The following is an 18,025-nucleotide window of genomic DNA, read 5'->3' as shown; positions in this document are numbered from 1 at the left end:
GGATTGCCTCCTCAATTTTTGAGAGCATAACTTGGAACAGCTTGGATCTGCTTTTCAAAAGGCAGAGTAATGCACAATTTCAGCTACAGTCACTGGGAGCAGCAGATGTTTAGAAAAATAAGGCCCAAGGGGGCACAAATTAGAAATGCAAAACTTGAAGCAGACAAAACTAGGATGACTTCCTTTGAAAACTCTGGCCTACATTTTTAAACATTTAATTGAGTTATATGCTTACAACTCAATAGAAAGCCAGATAAACATTAAGCATTTTTGAGCTTTAAGGAATCATTAAGTCAAACTTTGAAGTTGCACTGGGATGGAGGCATGTTCACACACTAAATACTATCGGTCTATTTTCAAAGACCTTACAATTATTATGTTTGCTCCCTATACATTATAAAAGTCTGATATTTGCTCACCTCTTTAACAAATCTTTTCATATTGCAACTGCACAAGACACAAGAAGTTTTTGTAGAATACCTGCCTTCACTGAGGCAAGCTAGGTCTTCTGTCAATTATTGAAACCTAGCTACAAGTTAGTAAGATTTAAGAACTGAAACACTAGAACTAGACAAAGGCTGTGTAATGGTTATCCACTGTGAGGTTTGTGACATCTACAAAAATTGTGACGTGAGACCATCAGCTTTGCAGCCTGCTGTGTACATCAAGCAAATCCACAGCATATTCCTTACAGCTGGATTGAAACCTGAAAGTGAAATGAGGTCACTAGAAGAACCCAGGCCATGCTGGTGCTATCTGCCAACTTAAGATCCCCAAAAAATGTGTTTCAGCAAAAAAAGCTGCATACAAAAAAGTCTTTCAAGCTCTGTTTAAAAACCTTAGATTACCTCTGAACAAAAGCTGACTTACAGAGCTCCATAATTTCCACCCTTTGCCAAAAATCAGCTGTTTGGAAAATGTTAAAGCAAACCATTTTGCACCAGAATAGCCTTATGCTAAAGCTCGCATGCGCAAGGGCTGGGAGGATCGGCTTCCTCTTGGCCAGGCCCACTGAAAGGTCGCTTCTGCAATTATTCTGTTGAAGACAGCAATAATGTTATCAAGACAGAGCAAGCAGCAGATGGCTGATGTGGTCACATTTCATAGTGTCATTTCCAATCACATAAGGGTGTCAAGGTTACATGGCAGAGTCCAGTGTGCATTCAGTCAGAGCAAGTTAAACTCAGCACTTAAGTTCCACAGATGAGATTTCAGTTTCATTAGCCCAAGAAGAAAAGCCTGAAGTTCCATTTAACTGCCAATCACTGAACACTGTTACTCATCATACAAGTACCAATTCAAAGTAGAGTGAGCAGTGTTTCAGAATAGTGAGGCAGGAAATATTTTAATGAAGATCAAATTCAACCAAATTAATGCATTTTCTGTCAAATATTTTTCCCGTGGGCTAATTAAAAACAAAAGAGGTACACTATCGGAGTATAAACCCGATCCCAGTGCTCTTACCTAACCACTGCACAAAAGACTTCACCATTGACATGATACTTTTGATATCCCAGACATAGGAGTACATGTCATAAAGGATTGTCCTGTTGGCACAGTTAGAGAGGCGAGTGAACATTCCCATCACCAAGCTGCACATCTCTTCAAACTTGGCTGCTCGGGAGCGCCATTCTTCAATCTATTGGGGAAGACAAAAGATCCACAAGATCAAAAACATTCTTGTAGAGACCAGCTTTCTCCAAACAAAGCACTGCACTATGCTGTACTTCATGGTTCCTTTAATGCATATGATCTTTCATTAAAGTTCTGACCGTTAACCATTGCTCAATACCCTTTCACTACTGCTGCTACAAGATGGCAGGCTGAATTGTGCTTCTCTGGTCAAATGGCTGGCAGTCTTTGCAGACCCCTGCACACAGCTGCCATTGGGCTATATGATCTACTCTTTACATTCTTTTAAAAATAATGACATGCAGCTCTTGGGCTTCAAGAAAGCTGTCCCCCGGCAGTCTCCCTGTATTATAGGAAATGTGTAAAGCTGCTTAGGCTTATAATGTAGGAAAGGAAGGTAAGACTTAGTAACACTCACTTTTTCAGAGTCCTTTCCTTTACAATTAACACTGACAACACTGCTATTTGCTCTGAGCCACTGGAACTCTCTCAGCATCTGTGCACCTTTGGGTCCATGTTCATATGGAAGGTAGAACAAATCAGCAAGTAACTGCAGATCCTCTAGAGTCACCGGTTCTACCGTGTAGAGAGGCTTCTCATTTGGCCCAGGCACAAACTGTTCCTTATTCATCTGTTCATCAGTCTGCATTGGGGCAATGTCACTACCACAGTCTTCCTGCATAGACATCTCTGGGGACTTGGATTCAACTATGCTCTCTTTATCAGTATCCATTGGTTTTAGCTCCTCCGACATTTTAGCTTCAACTATATCTGTCAGTATCTGATTAACATTCTTGTCTGTGTCTTCTAGCTTTTCCACCACCATGTCCATTGGTTCCTCTTCAGACTGCTTCTTTTCTTCCTCCTTGACCAGTGCTGGGGGCTCACTGCTCAGTGCTGCCCCCTGACTCATAATGGGCTCCTGGTAAACGGTGGTAACCACAGTTGTTGCAGTTAAAGAGGATGGTGCAATCAGAGGCCCCACATCAACTACGCTGGTTTTAGCACCGCTATGGGCCACTTGCCTACCTGAGAACAGAACAAACAAGTTAAAGTTTGCAATCTCTACCAACTTTTCTACATTCTGAATAATAAGCATGATCGGTTGTCAAGGGAGGCTGAATGATCATTACTGACGTCCATACAGTGCTGCTAAGAATATAAATCTGTCAAAGCATAAAGCTCACTCAAGAGATTTACCAGGACAGACATTTGGAGATTTCCCCTCCCATATAGATTTGTGGTACACATGTGAGGGAAGCAGTTTTCTAAAAAGACCAGTTAGCACCTATTGGCACCGTTTGCAACTATGGTGAGAATAAAAAATTATCAATAAAGCCACACTTATGGGTTCTCTGATAATATGGCTCTGTAGAACCTTAAGGAGATTTTGCCCTGCTATGAGCTGACAAATACTTGAAAGCAGCTGGGTAAGAGTGTATGTGCACCTTTCTTCTAGCAGTCTAGAGCCCAGGGTAATACAGACCACCCTCAATGGTCCCTCAGGTTCTTCAAGTCCAGGTATAACCTTAAAAATCACTGATGAGAGGAGAGTGACTCCATAATAGGTAGCACTACTGATCCTAAGGCTGTGGATATCCTGAGAAGCATAATGAGCTTTCATGGATAAAACCCACTTCATCAGATGAGGATTTTACCCAAGAGAGCCCACGAGGCTATATATTGTGTTAGTCTCTGAGGAGCCATAGGACTACACAGAGACATACCAGGGCTAGGTCCTAAGTCCAAACAAGCCATAGAGAAGTCCTCTAGGGGCGAGAGTAGCAAGGAAGAAACCAGCTAATCAGGGGCCAGGAAGGACTAGATAAGAAGCTGCAGGACTAGAAGCAGCTCAGTTGCAGCCTAGACCTATAAGGGAGAAGGTCAGGGTGGCTGGCAGAACCAAGGACAGCTCCCAGTGGGAAGCTGCTTAGAACTGGCTCCAAGAGCAGATGCCCTGGAGGTACCACTTTCATACTGAGCGGGGAAAACAGACAATAGGATGGACAGAATGAGAGGCACTACGGGGGCACTGGGATGGGCCCCTGGTAAAGTATATACCCTAGAAGAACCTGTGATTTCACATGAGGCTGCATGACTAGGTCAGAGGGCTGAGTAGCTAAAAAGGCTTTTAAAGAGACAGTGCACGTAAATGCACTCAGCCAGACCAGGGCGCTTGCAGGAGGTGAGTGCTGCCCCATTCCATATGGCCCTAAAACTTTTACACTGGGAAGGTTTGGCTGGAAGGCTTGTGTGTCACCAAAACTTGTGTTTTTTTCCCCAACAAAAGTCGCATTGCAGTGTAAACGCTCTTACTGTTTAGTTGCCAAAAGGCAGTTTTTGGCAACACAACGTGCCAGTGTAGACAAGACCTAAGATTCAGGCAGACTAGGTCTTTTGAGGGGTTAAGGATTAAAAAGAGAAAGGAACTGGATGTTCTCATCACCTCTTCCTGAGAGCCAGTTCTATTAAATCCTGGTAAGACTTGAACCAGAGAGCTGTCCAATAGGATAATTGATGCTCTCAAGGTATTTTTGAGAAACAGGAGCTAGTGTGCAGTGGGATATCCCTGATTCTTTCAGAAATGACATACTATATGTCAAGCTCTGATCTGGCAGGAACAACAGGCCCCACAGATCCATGGGTTCTGCTTCAGAATCTGGCTCCTACTGCAGTGACAACTCATCTGTATTGTGCTAAGGGGACACCATTCCTGAAAATGGGCATCAGAGGAACCAATCCAACAGCTTCCATGGGGCATGCTATTAGTTTTTAAGTCATCTCACATCCCCTCCAGAAGAGACCCCCATCTTTTCCAGATTCCTAGCAACTATGGAAGTGCAGAGCACTGGGGCCAGTCCAGTATGACACCACCACCTCCTGGGACTTCTGGCACCACAAGAGATGCTCTCCTCATTTCAGCCAGGACCATCTTTCATAGAACCTGTTACAGTTCCTTCCCAAAACGTTTAATACTTCATTACTATGGAAATATTTTTGTTTCTTTTAAACCATTTGCTTTAGCCCGAAACCTAACCCATTTCACCTGTTTAACAGCATTTCCTACGGTACCAAGACAAAACTCAAGCAAATTCAACTCACTGCTGTATTGGTGAGGTACTCCAAACTCCTGCAGCCACTCTGTTAAAGCCAGCTTCAGAGCCATTTGAGGGCTATACAGGACGTCAGTTTCAAGATCTTCATCACTCCCCTCGTTTTCCAACTTAATTTGTATTGATACTGTGCTGTCTTCAGTGTCAGCTACAGGAAAAGTTTGAAAAAAACAACACTTAAACAAGCCAGAACTACGGCATCCAACGCGTGTAAAACAGAAAATCGCAGTCTCCTCAGCTTCAGCATGGAAGTACAGCCAACAAAGAGTACAAATCCAATCATGCAACATTCCTTCTTGATCTGAGTGGAGGCCTCTTAGATCAAAATGGAGCAGAATATATGGGAACTGATCTTCTAGATACTCTGGGCACACCAAATTTAAAAGGATTTGTGAGGGGAAATAAGTTTGCACAATTTTTAATGTAATTCCAGGAAAAAGAAAAACACAACACACATCACAGATTACATTCACAGATTGCTTAGGAAAGTAACTACACAATTTGGCTGCAAGCCTGAAAAAAGGGCAATAAGCAACTATCTAGATGCACTGTAATTGAATGTCAAATTATCAATGCAACAGCTCTGTATACTCCATTGCACTATGGTGTGGTGTGCAGAAATGTCGGGCACAAAGAATCAATGGTTAAAGTGATCGGGAAGCATCCATAACCAGTGTACATTTGGGTCTTTCACATGTTTGTTTACATGGCTGAATATGTTTACACTGCTGCATGGAATGGGATAGTTAACATCCCAAAAATCTGCCAACTTCAGTCCTCAAGAATACTTCCTTTCCACTGAAGGAAAGGGATTGACAAGACCTGCTGGGTTCTAAATTATCCCTTCAACATACTGCCCTAGCCCAGGGGTGGGCAACATACTGCCCTAGCCCAGGGGTGGGCAAAAGGGCCTCCTCCGTAGGCTAGATCTGGCTGACCAAGTGGGTTGATCCAGCCAGCCTGTGGAGGCCCTGGGGGCAGGGGGGGAAGTGCATTAAGTTTTCCCCACCCTGCAAGGAGCGTGCAGCACTTAAAAGCACCACATGCTCCTGGCAGGGCAGGAGGAGACTTCACGCACTCCCCCCCCCCCCCTCGTCCCCAAGCCCTGATGAGCCTGGGGGCAGAAGGGAGAGCATGTGAAGTCTCCTCCCTCCATCAGGGGCATGGAGGAACCAATGGGGGGGAGCAAAGACTTCACTCGCTCCCCCACTGCCAGACCAATCTTGGTCTGTGGGTGGGGAAGTAGGGAAGTGTCCTGGCCCCATCCCTTCCACTTGAGGCCCTGCCCCCTTCCGGTGTGGCTCGGGGCCACTTCAAACATTTCTGAAATGTCCCCAGTAAAAAATTATTGCCCACCCCTGACCTAACTTCTAAAACAGGCATGAAAAAGGCTCTTAAAAAGAAAGCTTGGCACCTGGAAACCAGTATTAGGGTATGTCTAGACTGCATTCCTCCGTCAGCAGACAGATGCAGATTAGGCAGGTTGACATTGTAAATGAAGCGGGGATTTAAATATCCCGGGCTTAATTTGCATAAAATGGCCGCCTTTTTGCCGACAGCACTTTTTCAGCAAAAAGTGATAGTCTAGAGGGGGATCTGTTGTGAAAGAAAGCCTTTTTCAACAGATCCCTTATGCCACCTGCAAGGAGGCATAAGGGATCTGTCGAAAAAGGCTTTCGTTCTCGACAGATTCCCCCTCTAGACTACCGCTTTTTGCCAACAAAGTGCCGAGTCGGCAAAAACGGCAGCCATTTTTATGCAAATTAAGCCCGGGATATTTAAATCCCCTGCTTCACTTGCAATGACGATCTGCCTAATCTGCATTTCTCTGCAGACAGAGGGATGCAGTCTAGACATACCCCTAGGGTCAGCACACCACAACATGATCTGGCACTTAAAGTAATCATTTCTACAAGACCTTTAACAAGTTGGTCCAGTTGTCCTTCCCTTGCCCCAAATCAAATGACAATGAACTATTAAACCATACAAATCTACTTACTCATCACCACATCTTTCCTTACTCCATTCATGTTGGATTTGTACCAAGTTGCAAGTGTGTGAATAGCAACGTAATTGGCTTCAAATTCACAGTTTGGATTGGTCAGGACTCCCTTCAGTCGAGGAATAAGCTCAGTCGATCGACCTTTATATGGCCCAAGAAACAGCCTCTTCTGATCATAATCATTAGCATGAATATTATCCCAGATGACTGGAGCTCTCCTGATGATCTTAGAAACTTCTTCAATAGATTCTACTGGAATGTCTTTAGATACAACTTTAGGACCTAAAAATTTAGTTGGATAATTAGAGGACTTTACATATTGTTAAGAAGACCTCATACATAAAAGCAAAGTAGTTTCTCTGGTGCAAATACAATTATTTACTAAAAGCCTGAGTTCACTTAAGACTACTAAACGACACAAAAGATCATGATTCCTACCTGTCCACAACACTTCAATGCCAGGTAACAGCTTCTCTCCTACAGTCCGTAAATAAGGGGACTGGGAAACGTTTGGATAGCAGAAAGTTCCACAATATTCTAGAAGGGGGGAAAAAAGGGGAAACATCCTACTAGTAATGACAGTCATTAGAAAGAAATGTACTATGAAAACAGACATGACAATCTTGGCATAATGGAGTTTTACTAGCCCACTGATACAGGTAGATATGGGACAAGAATCATCTTCAAATTAGACAGGACAAAGTAAAGTTGAGATGAGGTTGGTGAGGGAATTATCTTTTATTGAACCAACCTCTAATGATGAGAGAGACAAGCTTTCAAGCTACACAGAAGCTGGTCCAATAAAAGATATTACCTCATTTGCCTTTTCCTTCTAGTATCCTGGGACTAACACAGCTACACCACCACTGCATGTGGTAAACCTGACAGGTCATTCCTATAAGGAATTGTTTCTTAAGCATTCTCTGACATATAAGGCAACATGAAAATAAGTACATTAACATCCAGTTAATGCACAAGATGGTAAGAGGCAACTAAGAGCAATGTCCTAAACAGGATGATGCTGATACAAGTTGTCAGATCTCAGAGTGGCTGATAAGACTGATAAGAACATTCCAATGTGTGTATTCGGCAATGATATTACAAACTAAAGTTAACACCAGAAACAGAAACTGCATTGTGCCTTGGCTACTCTCCCCCCACGCCTTTTGCATGTGTGTGTCTCATTTTACCTTCTATAAAATGCATCTCAGTTTTAACTGCAGCAGCTACAGCTTCAGCTCATCTTCCATTAACTCCTCTTTTCACCAAAAAGGACAGTTATTACTATCTGGTGTACGAGTGAATACTAATATCTCTTCCAAAATTAAAGCCTCACGCTTCAGTCAATGTTCAACTACTAAGAAGTGGGTGATTTCTTCCACCTTTTCCTCAAACACTAGGTGCTAGCCATGGTCAGAGACACAATCCTGGACAAAGTGAACCATGGGTCTGGATCCAGTCTTGCAATTCTCATGTAATAAAGAAATCAGAATTCAGAGTTGCTACATTAGGCAGGCTATGGGAAGTTTTAATCAGAAAAAATGGCCAGACTCTCACCACAGGTTCATCAAGCACTTAGAATCTACAATGACCACTTTATTTGAATTTGTTACAATATTTAACTGAAAACTGTAGTTACAGTTAGGTCAAGAATTCTAACTTAACAGTTCCACTGAAGTGAGAGGTAGATCTGTAGATACAATCTCCATACATGAATATGTAGATTGCACTCCCTAAAAACACCAGACAGTAACATGTAAATGAAAGGGCGGTCTCCAACATTTACATGACACACAAAATTCAGAGCTGAAAGTACCATTTGTACCTGCAAATAACAGCAGTAATTATGCAGCCTGAGTTAAAGCAATAACTTACAGCCCAGCAATAGAAAAATACCATTGCTGACAGCGTCAGTGATGCAAGACACAAAACAGGTAAAGAGAAGAAATTTGGGGAAAATCCATATACCGTATACCTTCACCATGCTGTGGAGAGTTCCAAAATGTAATCTGGATTATTTCATAGTAGTCAAACTAAAAAAAGGTTTGTTTTTTCTCATTCCTAGTTGAAGCTTCTTGTATCTTGCAACGTAATTCTTCTGACTAGTTGGTGTTTATACCCTTCAAATATATGTAGGTTTATATCCTTCTTATTCATCTTATGTTGCACACCACAAACATTTAGTTTCTTTACTCTTTCCTTAAAGGTCAATTTTCAGTTTTGCCCCAAAATGTTTAGTCACTGCTTTAGGGAAAGACTACTTTTAACTTGGGTGCAGTAAAATAGAAGGCTCGTTAATTTTAAAGTTATCAAAAAGTTAAGCTAGGCCTGATGTTGTTTTACCTGTAGGACAAAATAGGAATGTGTCTGGTTCTCCTAAATACTGATATATTTCATTAGTGATGGAGATCTGGGCATGAGCAAAGGAGCTAAAGACTTCTTTGTCTGCTGCACACATGTTGTGATCAATATCATCAAACAGCAGTGCAAAAGATCTGCAACCAAATTGGGAAACCTAAAGCAGAAGGGAAAAGTGAAGAGAACAGTTTAGAATATTAACAAAACAAACAGTAAAAAGTTCTAAAAGTTAACTTGCTTTTTACAGGATCAGCCAATGTTTTATCCCACCAAAAAAACCACACCCACAAAATGATGATAATTGGTAAAAGTATGAGTCAATTTCTGTTTGAGGAATCAGTTGTTTCTCAGTTTGCAGTTTGTAATCTAAAAATACATTTGACATTCCCAAGTGTATGTCAACATTTAAATCAAATGCACAGTACCCTGCATAAATAAAGTGCACAGTGCCGCAAGATGAATGTCAAATGATGGAGTACTTCCATTTCCACAGTGTATCTTGCAAATTCTATACTCTTTTCAATAAAGGGAAGACTAGAGGCAGGGGGAGGGAAAGAAGAGGCATGTCTTAGCTATCTCCAAAGAATGCATGACTGATCCTTTGGTCTTTCCTAGCAGTCAAATTCAACAACCCTCAGGTGAAGTGGAACAGCTCATCACAGGAATTTAGAAGATGTGCGCTCATATTGGGTCTGCCCCTACAGAAATTTGTCTTAGAGTACCCACCTCCCCACTTGGAAACGAGTCTTAGTTTGAGGTTCCAAACATTTTTTTAGAAATAAAATCCCAAGAACAGTTAGTAAGAATTGCTGTTCAAGATCAGATCACTAGTCCTCCATCTAGGTCAGCATCCTGCCTCTGAGAAAGTCTTCATATACACTGGCCCATTGTACAAAACTACCATAGATGAAAAAAGTCCTTCCTGACCCTTGCAGGAGTTTCAATCCCAAAGCCTGATTATTCATTTTATGAGAAACTCTGAATCTTACTATCATAATACGATACAGATAGCACAATACTGTCAGAAAAAAAATCACCAAGTGTACAGCAAACATAAGTTACTGAGTTATTTGGAAGTCCCAAATATTCTTAAATTATATGGGCCCAGAGTTTCAACAAGACCTACCTGGTCCAGCTTCCGTTTCAATGTAGACACTTCTTTTGGATTTGAGAAAGTGATATCAAGTCCAGGTGAGATGGCATAGATGAATTCTATCTCATATTCCTGGGCAGCCGAGATTAGAGTCATGAGTTGCTCTAAGAGTGAAATCAAAATATTTCAGAAGGGTTCATCAACAAGAAAATTAAGATATTTCCTCAAATATTAGGACTATATTACTCCATTTGCTACAAGCCAACAAAGGGTTTTTAGGTAGCTTTAACAAATATTTTGAATGTTCTAAGATTACTGATTATGTAGAGAAACTATATTAAAGGGATAACTACATTATCTTGTTCTTTAATTTGTATTTCACATTTATCACTATTTTTAAAAACCTTTCATCTTAGGTTTGTGTGGCAAACACGGTTACATAAACATGGTAACCTGTTTATATGGAATAAACTCCAAAAGCTTTGAAACTGTTTCTCACTATTTCTATATGGGTCAAACAAAGTTATTCAATGTAGTCATCAATTTAATCAAACAGAATTCTTCATTTGAACTCTTTGTTTTATGCTTGTAACTAGAATATCTGCATACTGCTGAGGTACAGAATGCAGTGACTTTTTAAAACCTCTGAGCAGAAGTTACCCCAAAAAAATGACAAGTGTCATTCTCCAAGCCAAGAGAAACAGAAGTAAAACAAAAAAGTTCCTGGGAACCCCGTAATAGCCTAAGGTGCTAGTGGTCACAAATAATAAAATCTGCTTTATAAATATAATTGTAATCTAGCAACATCCTTTTAACTGTATTCTTAAAACCATTTAAAGTAGCCCCTACAAGATTTAATAATGACCTAGTTATTGTCTCTCTCCTTTACCCAAGGAAGAGATTCCTAAAAATACCCTGTCAGCTATCAAGGCTCTTTGATAAAAGAGCTCTTTCCACTGGTGCCAAGAGCACCTTAAAACTGAACAAGGGCCATCTCCTATCCTCAAAATCAGTGGCAAGTCCCCAAGGTGCAGATCCTAAGATTTCAATTTTATTTATTTTCAAATTATTAGATTTGGCAACACTGGGCACAACTGGATAAGAACACTGTATTTCATAGAATCATAGAAAAGCAAGAGACCTCAAGAGGTCATCGAGTCCAGTCCCCTACCCTCACAGCAGGACCAAGCATTGTCTAGATCCATGGTCACCAACCAGTAGATCGCGATCTACCAGTAGATCTCAGGGGCTCTAAGAGTAGCTCTTGAGCCCTCTCTGAACTGCGCACCTGCGCAGTACATTTACATTAGATTTCCTCATGTAATGTAGGCGGGGCTTCAAGGAAGGGGCAGGGCAGTAGATCTTCGCCTGTTCTGAGACTTAAAAAGTGATCTTAGGTGTAAAAAGGTTGGAGACCACTGGTCTAGATCATCCTTGACAGGTGTTTGTCTAACCTGCTTTTAAATATGTCCAGTGATGGAGATTTCACAATCCTCAAGTCCCCTAGGCAATTTATTCCAGTGTTTAACCACCCTGACAGGCAGAAGTTTTGAGATACTTGAAAACTGCTATCATGTCCCCTCTCAGTCTTCTCTTTTCTAAACTAAACAAGCCCAATTCTTTTAGGCTTCCCTCATAGCTCATGTTTTCTAGACTTTTAATCATTTTCATTGCTCTTCTTTGGACCTTCTCCAAATCTTTCTTTAAATGTGGTGCCCAGAACGGGACACAATCATCCAACTGAGGCCTAATCAGCACAGAGTAGAGTGAAAGAATGACTTCTCGTGTCTTGCTCACAGCACTCCTATTAATGCATCCCAGAATCATGTTTGCTTTTTTTGCTACAGTGTCACACTGTAGACTCATTTTTAACTTGTTGTCCACTATGACCCCTAAACCCCTTTGAGCAGTACTTCTTCCTAGACAATCACTTCCTATTCTGTATGTATCTCTATTTATCCCAGTTAGATCTTTTCTGATGCTGGAATAGTAGGAAAGCGAAAGGAGACTTATTTATCAGCTGAAGTTGTAAGTCTCAAAATGTCAAACTTCCATTTTTTAACTTAAAGTTCTGATTAAGCCAGAAACTGAAATTCCAATCACGCCGCCCCCCCCCCCCCCCCCGCAAATGTGCGAACTTGATCACCCAGACACATGAGCAAACTGATGTACTCAAAACACAACTTTTAAAATAAAATATTTTCTCCTTCTTTACAGTAAGGTCCAGATGACCAAGAGAGACAAGGAAAAAAAATCAAAATGAACCCCTCACATCGCCAGAAGAGGCAGAGTCGAAGACGGATAAATCTCACAATAAACCAAACCTAGTCTTAAAAAATGAGTTTGAGAGGTGAAATGCAAAGGTAAAATTAAAGTGTAGGAAAACCCAAGCTTATGATACAAGCCACCATTAGGCAAGATTGCCAAGGATATTCAGTACATAAATCTTCACCTAATTTGCATTGTTACTCACCTTTAAAAAACTGGATACAGTGATTAATCATACAAACACATGTACCAGTGACTGATTCATTCAGCAACTACTTACCAGCTTCCTCCACAGAGTACATTTCTCGCCAGAACATCCTGTGCTTGTAGTCATCTTTTGGAGCATACAAGTAGGTATTCAGTCCCCATTTCTGAAGTCTATAATGGAGGAAAAAAGCCTACATTAGTATTCTACAAGTAGAACCAATCTGCATTTTATAGGATCTCATTCTTAAATGTATCCATTTGTCTTTGAGATCAATGGCCGCTATAATATACAGTCACTATGGTATTGCTCACATTTGAGAGACGAGACAAATCCAGAACAGCCTGAGCAAGACTAGAAAGGAAACATAACTAGCTAGAATACAGATAATATGTAACATGCTGTACTAAGTCAGGCCTGAATAGCCTTGATAGTCTACTTGGAAGATAATTTTACTGTCCGATTGTGCACTGCAATCCGAGGGGAAGCATGACTTGCCTTCTAAAAAGTTCCTTCCTCTGCTCCATAACCCATGGTCTTCCATAAAATCCTGTGAAAACAAGATTAAAATTATCCAGTTATATATTAGACTATCTTTTTCATGAAGATACACTATACAAAGACTACACTATAACCACTTCTCCCATAAAATGTTTCTATTATGTTCAGTTTTAAAACAATGTAGCAGTGACAGAAATAAATAAAAAATTGCATAAAAAAAGAACTAAAAAGAGAAGTGTAATATACTAAAAATATCTGTATTTTCAATTTAATTACATCCTACATAATTTGTTATGATCCACGCTGATAATTTTAACCACTAAAGCTAAGTTCTCAGCAGATGACCTTCACAAGTCAGGTCAGCACTAATACACAAGTAGCCTGAACAGTAATAACCCAATTACATTATTATTCTAAAAGTCTGATGAACAGCTTTAACTTCATTTTCAGAACTCAATATTCCACTAATCACCAGTGCTAGAGTGTTTCTTGATATAGACAAGTTACATTACCTAAATCTGCACATACTATGCTTAAATATATGGGAGGTGGGGTTTGAGCAAACAGAAAGCCAGACTCAAATGACTGATAAGATTTGTTCCCCTTTTTATTTTAAGGGGCTCTTAATAGTGCTGGCATTAACTAGAAAATGTTGGCATATTACTTCAGCTTGTGAAAAATGGAGGGGTGCCATCTAAAACAGAAGATTTTTAGACAGATAAAAACAATGATTTCTACTTGCCTATCATCATTCAAGCCATTTCATTTAGTATTGTGTGTCAAAAGATCCACACCTTCAGTCACAAGTGGACATTTCATACTAGCCTCAGTTTGGCAGTCTGTGGAAGAGACCCAAGACTAGACCAGTGAAATGTAATAAGCTTCCATTTTCATCCAGCATAACAGCTCTGCATGATGAATGATGCTACTGGCAAGGCAAAGCAAAGGCATTTACAAGCCCTTACATCACTAGCCTGAAGTTAAACAATCCTATTTCCAGACTTGATCACTCATATCACTATTCTTGCACTTCCATTTTAAACCGCTACAAAGAGGAGACAGGCTTTTCTCGTTAAACTGTTTGACTGTTTAAAACAAGGTACAATTTGATAATTTCCTATGTTAAAAATTAACTCCAATTAACATCACGGAGTTCACTTTTAATAGGTAAGTTTGAGGACTCTAAGAAATTTTTAAAGATTATTTTTCCTTAATGGAGCAATTTTTTGTCACTTAGCGCCACAAAGTGGTAAAGTGTAGTACTACTGCTCCCATCTGGTTGAAATTGTGAAGTGACAAACAACACTTCACTGTGAACATTATGAAAATTGGAACACCATTTGAAAAAATCATCATGAAGAGAAGTTAAGATGCCCACTTAAAAAAAAGAATGGGCAGGTTAAAGTATAAACGAAGAGTACATTTAGATTAAAATATATTAATATAAAGTGCTAGAATTGTTTTAAGATATGTTTAACCTGACTCCATCCCTTTAAAGGGGAGCGCTCAAGACATGTCAGCTGTAAAGATTAATATCCTTCTGTCCAATCTAAAATCTGTGTCTTTTTTCCCCCCATCTCTTTGTGGGTATCCAGCAGTGAGTAACATTAAACATAGGCAGAACGGTTTTAATTCCCACCCTCCCACACACAGTACTCTCATTCCTTGTAATTAAGGGCCATAATCTGAGTGTTGTATTTGACCATCAGATCCAAGAAAAATCTAGATCCTAGCAATTCCTCCTCTGCGATATGTCCATTTCAAGGCCTTTCCTCCTCAGCAGCAGCTGAAATTTTTGTCCAGGCCCTCAATACCTAAGCTATCAACTTCTTTCTCTGTGGCTTTGACCAATGTCATCTTGGCCCACATTGCTGCTACAACAGTTCCTGACTCATCACTCTGATCATGTTGCATTCCCCTCTTCAACTTTTCATTGCTCCCTTTCTCCACCTCAACAAATCAGCTACTCATCTTCTCTTTTAAGGTCTTTGTCTACCTTTGCTATCTCTCTCTGATATTGCTGAGACATTGATTCCCACCAATTGCTCATATTTAGATTGAAAGCTCTTCATAGCAGAACCTTCTTTTTGCTTCGTCCATACAGTACCCAAAACAATGAGGCCAAGACCTAGAACAGGGGTCAGCAACCTACAGCACGCAAGCAGATTTTCAGCAGCACACAGGAGTGAGCTCAGTCCTGCCCCATCTCCTGTGCACAACCGCTGGAGAGCACTCCCTCTCCTTCCTGAAGCAGATTAGTCTGTGGTGGGAGGAGGCAGTGCCGGGCTTTAGGCTCCTTAATGGTGCCTCAGCCTAGATCACGCAGTGGACCATCCCCAGACCATACAGGCCACAGCAGTTGCTGCAAGGATACACAAAGCCAAGTGTCTCCCCTCATGCTTAGACCATCACACCTCAATCTCCCTTACTCACTCACTTCCCCCCTCCAAGACCCTGCACCCCCAGCTTGCTCCTGCACCCTCCACCACCCTATTTCTGCATTCACTGTTGTTCCTGCACCCTTTCTTCTGGCCACACACTGCACACTCACTTGCTCCTGCTCCCTCCACCTGGCCAGATACCCAACTCCCAGCCTGCTTCTGCGCCTACCTCCCACCCAGACCTCGCAACCTCTCCCACTTCTGCACACCACCTCCCTTCCAGATCCTGCATCCCATCCCTATCCCACTCACTGGAAGCTCTGTCTTGCATGCGGAACCCCACATTTTTGTCCCTACTCCAGAGCCTAAGGGGGTCCATAAAAATCCACAAACTCTGGAACTCCAGAAAAGTAAATCTGGCCTATGGGAAACCCTGACCCTCAGTCCTCCCTGTCCCTTCCCCTCACCCCGTGAGACTAGAGCACCAGAGGAGTGAGGTGCCTCATTTGGGGGCCACATCACAGTGAGAGTTGGGGGGGGGTTTGGAGGAGTTTTTTTGCTTCTCACTTGTATGGTCCCCCAAATTTTTTTCTGTAGGTCAGTGACCCTGACCCAAAAAAGGTTCCCCATCCCTGCCATAAATAAAGAAAACATTGAAATCTTGTGTGTCGGACACAATATTCTACTTTATTTCAAATGAAGTTTGATACACTAACATGAGAAAGATAAAGCACTTAATCTGTTTCATAGTTTAAATTAAACCATCCTCCCTAGCTGCAGCTGGTTCAGAAAATATGGTTACCATGACCAGCCTGTCCCGCCCCTCCGCGCACAGATCTGTGAATAAGTTAAATCTTGGCACGCCACATCTGAAGAGTTGCCGAACCCTGGCCTAGAAACTAATCTACATTAACAAACAAAATGATCTTGAGGGACAGAGAGAGGGAGAGACTATGAGATGAGTAATTTGATTGAAACCCTTTCACCTCTAGATCTTGGATTCAAACCAAATCACTCAGAAATAATCAAAAGCTTCTTACCATCTGACAGCTATTTGGTCTCTTACATGAAACATACTGATTTAGAGCAGGAAGTATTACTAAAGGCCTTTTTTTGCTGCTGCCATCTGTGCTTAGCGGTCTTCAATTTCTAGTGCTATCAATGTGGCACCTTTCATTACCAAAGTAGATTTTTACCTTGTAATGAGCATTTTGGGGTGTGCCTGACTATCCCCAGGCTACCTGTACTTTGGGACTAATAAGCGCTAAAAAGCCGGATATATTAGCAATTGCAATAGGAACAAACTTAAACAACAAATGGCCCTGCAGCACCTTAGCGCTAACACAAGATGTAGCTGCACCCGAGCTCTTCTGGGCGAGCTACGTGCTGTGTTAGTCTCTAAGGTGCTGCAGGGCGATTCATGCAGATTTGTTCAGCTCCAGGCTCAGCGGGATGCGGCCCCTGCACCCCGCTCCCCCGCTGAGACGCGCCCCCCGGCTCCCCCCCGCCACGGCCAGGACAGATCCGACCCCCCCGGGGCGTGTGCAGGCTGCGGCCCGAGCACGACGCGGCGGGATGCGGGGCCACCGCGGCCTGGCCCGGGGCGGGGGCGGCGAGCAGCAGCGGGACACGCACCCCGGGGGGGGCCCTAGCGCGCCCCCGTTGCCTAGGCAACCCCTTACCTTCCACCACGCCGCACAGGAAGCGCCGGGCCCCGGCCGCCGTCTCGGTCTCCGGGTCCGTCTCCTCGCCGCTCGGGCCCGGCCCCGCGGGGGCCCCCGCCGGCTCCAGCGGCGCCACCGGCACCCCGGCCGGGCTGGGGCTGCCCTGCGGCTCCCGCTCCTCCAGCGCCGCCTGCCCCTCCTTCTGCACCATCCCGCCGCCCGCCAGCCCTTTGTCTCCGGCTCCCCCGCGCCGCCCCGGGCGCCGCCGCTTCCTGTTTACGGGGCCCTGCGCCTGCGCGGGAACCGGCCCCAACCGGTCCGCGCCGCCCCGCCCGCCCGCTCGGCAAGAGAAGGCGCCGCCGCCGCCCCGGGGATCTCGCGTCCGGTCCGAAAGCGACCTGGCGCCCCGAGCCGGCACCGCGGCACCCGCAAAGCGTCTGAGGAGACAACGGGCTGAGGAGACGGTGTTACCTCAGGAGGGAACAGCCACCTAGCGCGCATGCGCGAGGCCTGAGGCCCGAAGGGGGGGTGTTACTGCGCCTGCGCATCCGGCCCTAGGGGGAGGGGAAAATGAGGTGGTGGCGCACTACGCGTGCGCAGAGAGAGGCTCGCGATCTACTGCGCATGTCGCGGAGGCCAGAGCGGGAAGGGAGAGGCGGCAGAGTGTTAACGCGCAAGCGTCGAGAGGGGAAGCGCGCGTGCGCAGTTAACTCGCGCTGGTCGGTGTGTTTATTCTGCCTATGCGCACGCGCCTGCGAGAGGCAGGCAGCTGGGGTTTCTCAGTGCGCATGCGCATGGGGGAGGGGCG

General features: G+C 43.3%; 1 protein-coding gene across 2 annotated transcripts in view; it reads right to left on the bottom strand.

Annotated features, from left to right (window-relative positions):
- The window catches only part of OGA (O-GlcNAcase), a 46,197-nt gene extending 28,483 nt beyond the window's left edge, over positions 1–17,714 (bottom strand). Inside the window, exons 1-10 of one of the 2 annotated variants that reach the window (XM_075934506.1) lie at positions 17,236–17,714; positions 13,170–13,221; positions 12,747–12,844; positions 10,232–10,362; positions 9,091–9,262; positions 7,186–7,284; positions 6,745–7,029; positions 4,735–4,893; positions 2,051–2,661; positions 1,465–1,639 (exon numbers count right to left, since the gene is read on the bottom strand). In XM_075934506.1, coding sequence (XP_075790621.1) covers positions 1,465–1,639; positions 2,051–2,661; positions 4,735–4,893; positions 6,745–7,029; positions 7,186–7,284; positions 9,091–9,262; positions 10,232–10,362; positions 12,747–12,844; positions 13,170–13,221; positions 17,236–17,428 — 1,975 coding nt within the window. In that variant the 5' untranslated portion in view covers positions 17,429–17,714. Of the gene's footprint in view, positions 1–1,464; positions 1,640–2,050; positions 2,662–4,734; positions 4,894–6,744; positions 7,030–7,185; positions 7,285–9,090; positions 9,263–10,231; positions 10,363–12,746; positions 12,845–13,169; positions 13,222–13,914; positions 14,315–17,235 lie in introns of those variants that run through there. The other variant, XM_075934507.1, reaches the window with a different exon arrangement.
- Positions 17,715–18,025: the final 311 nt, after the last annotated feature.

The sequence above is a fragment of the Pelodiscus sinensis genome, chromosome 8 (genome assembly GCF_049634645.1).
Source record: "Pelodiscus sinensis isolate JC-2024 chromosome 8, ASM4963464v1, whole genome shotgun sequence".
NCBI lineage: Eukaryota > Metazoa > Chordata > Testudines > Trionychidae > Pelodiscus > Pelodiscus sinensis.
The sequence above is the reverse complement of the archived record's forward strand: the minus strand, read 5'-3'. Positions and strand labels throughout refer to the sequence as shown.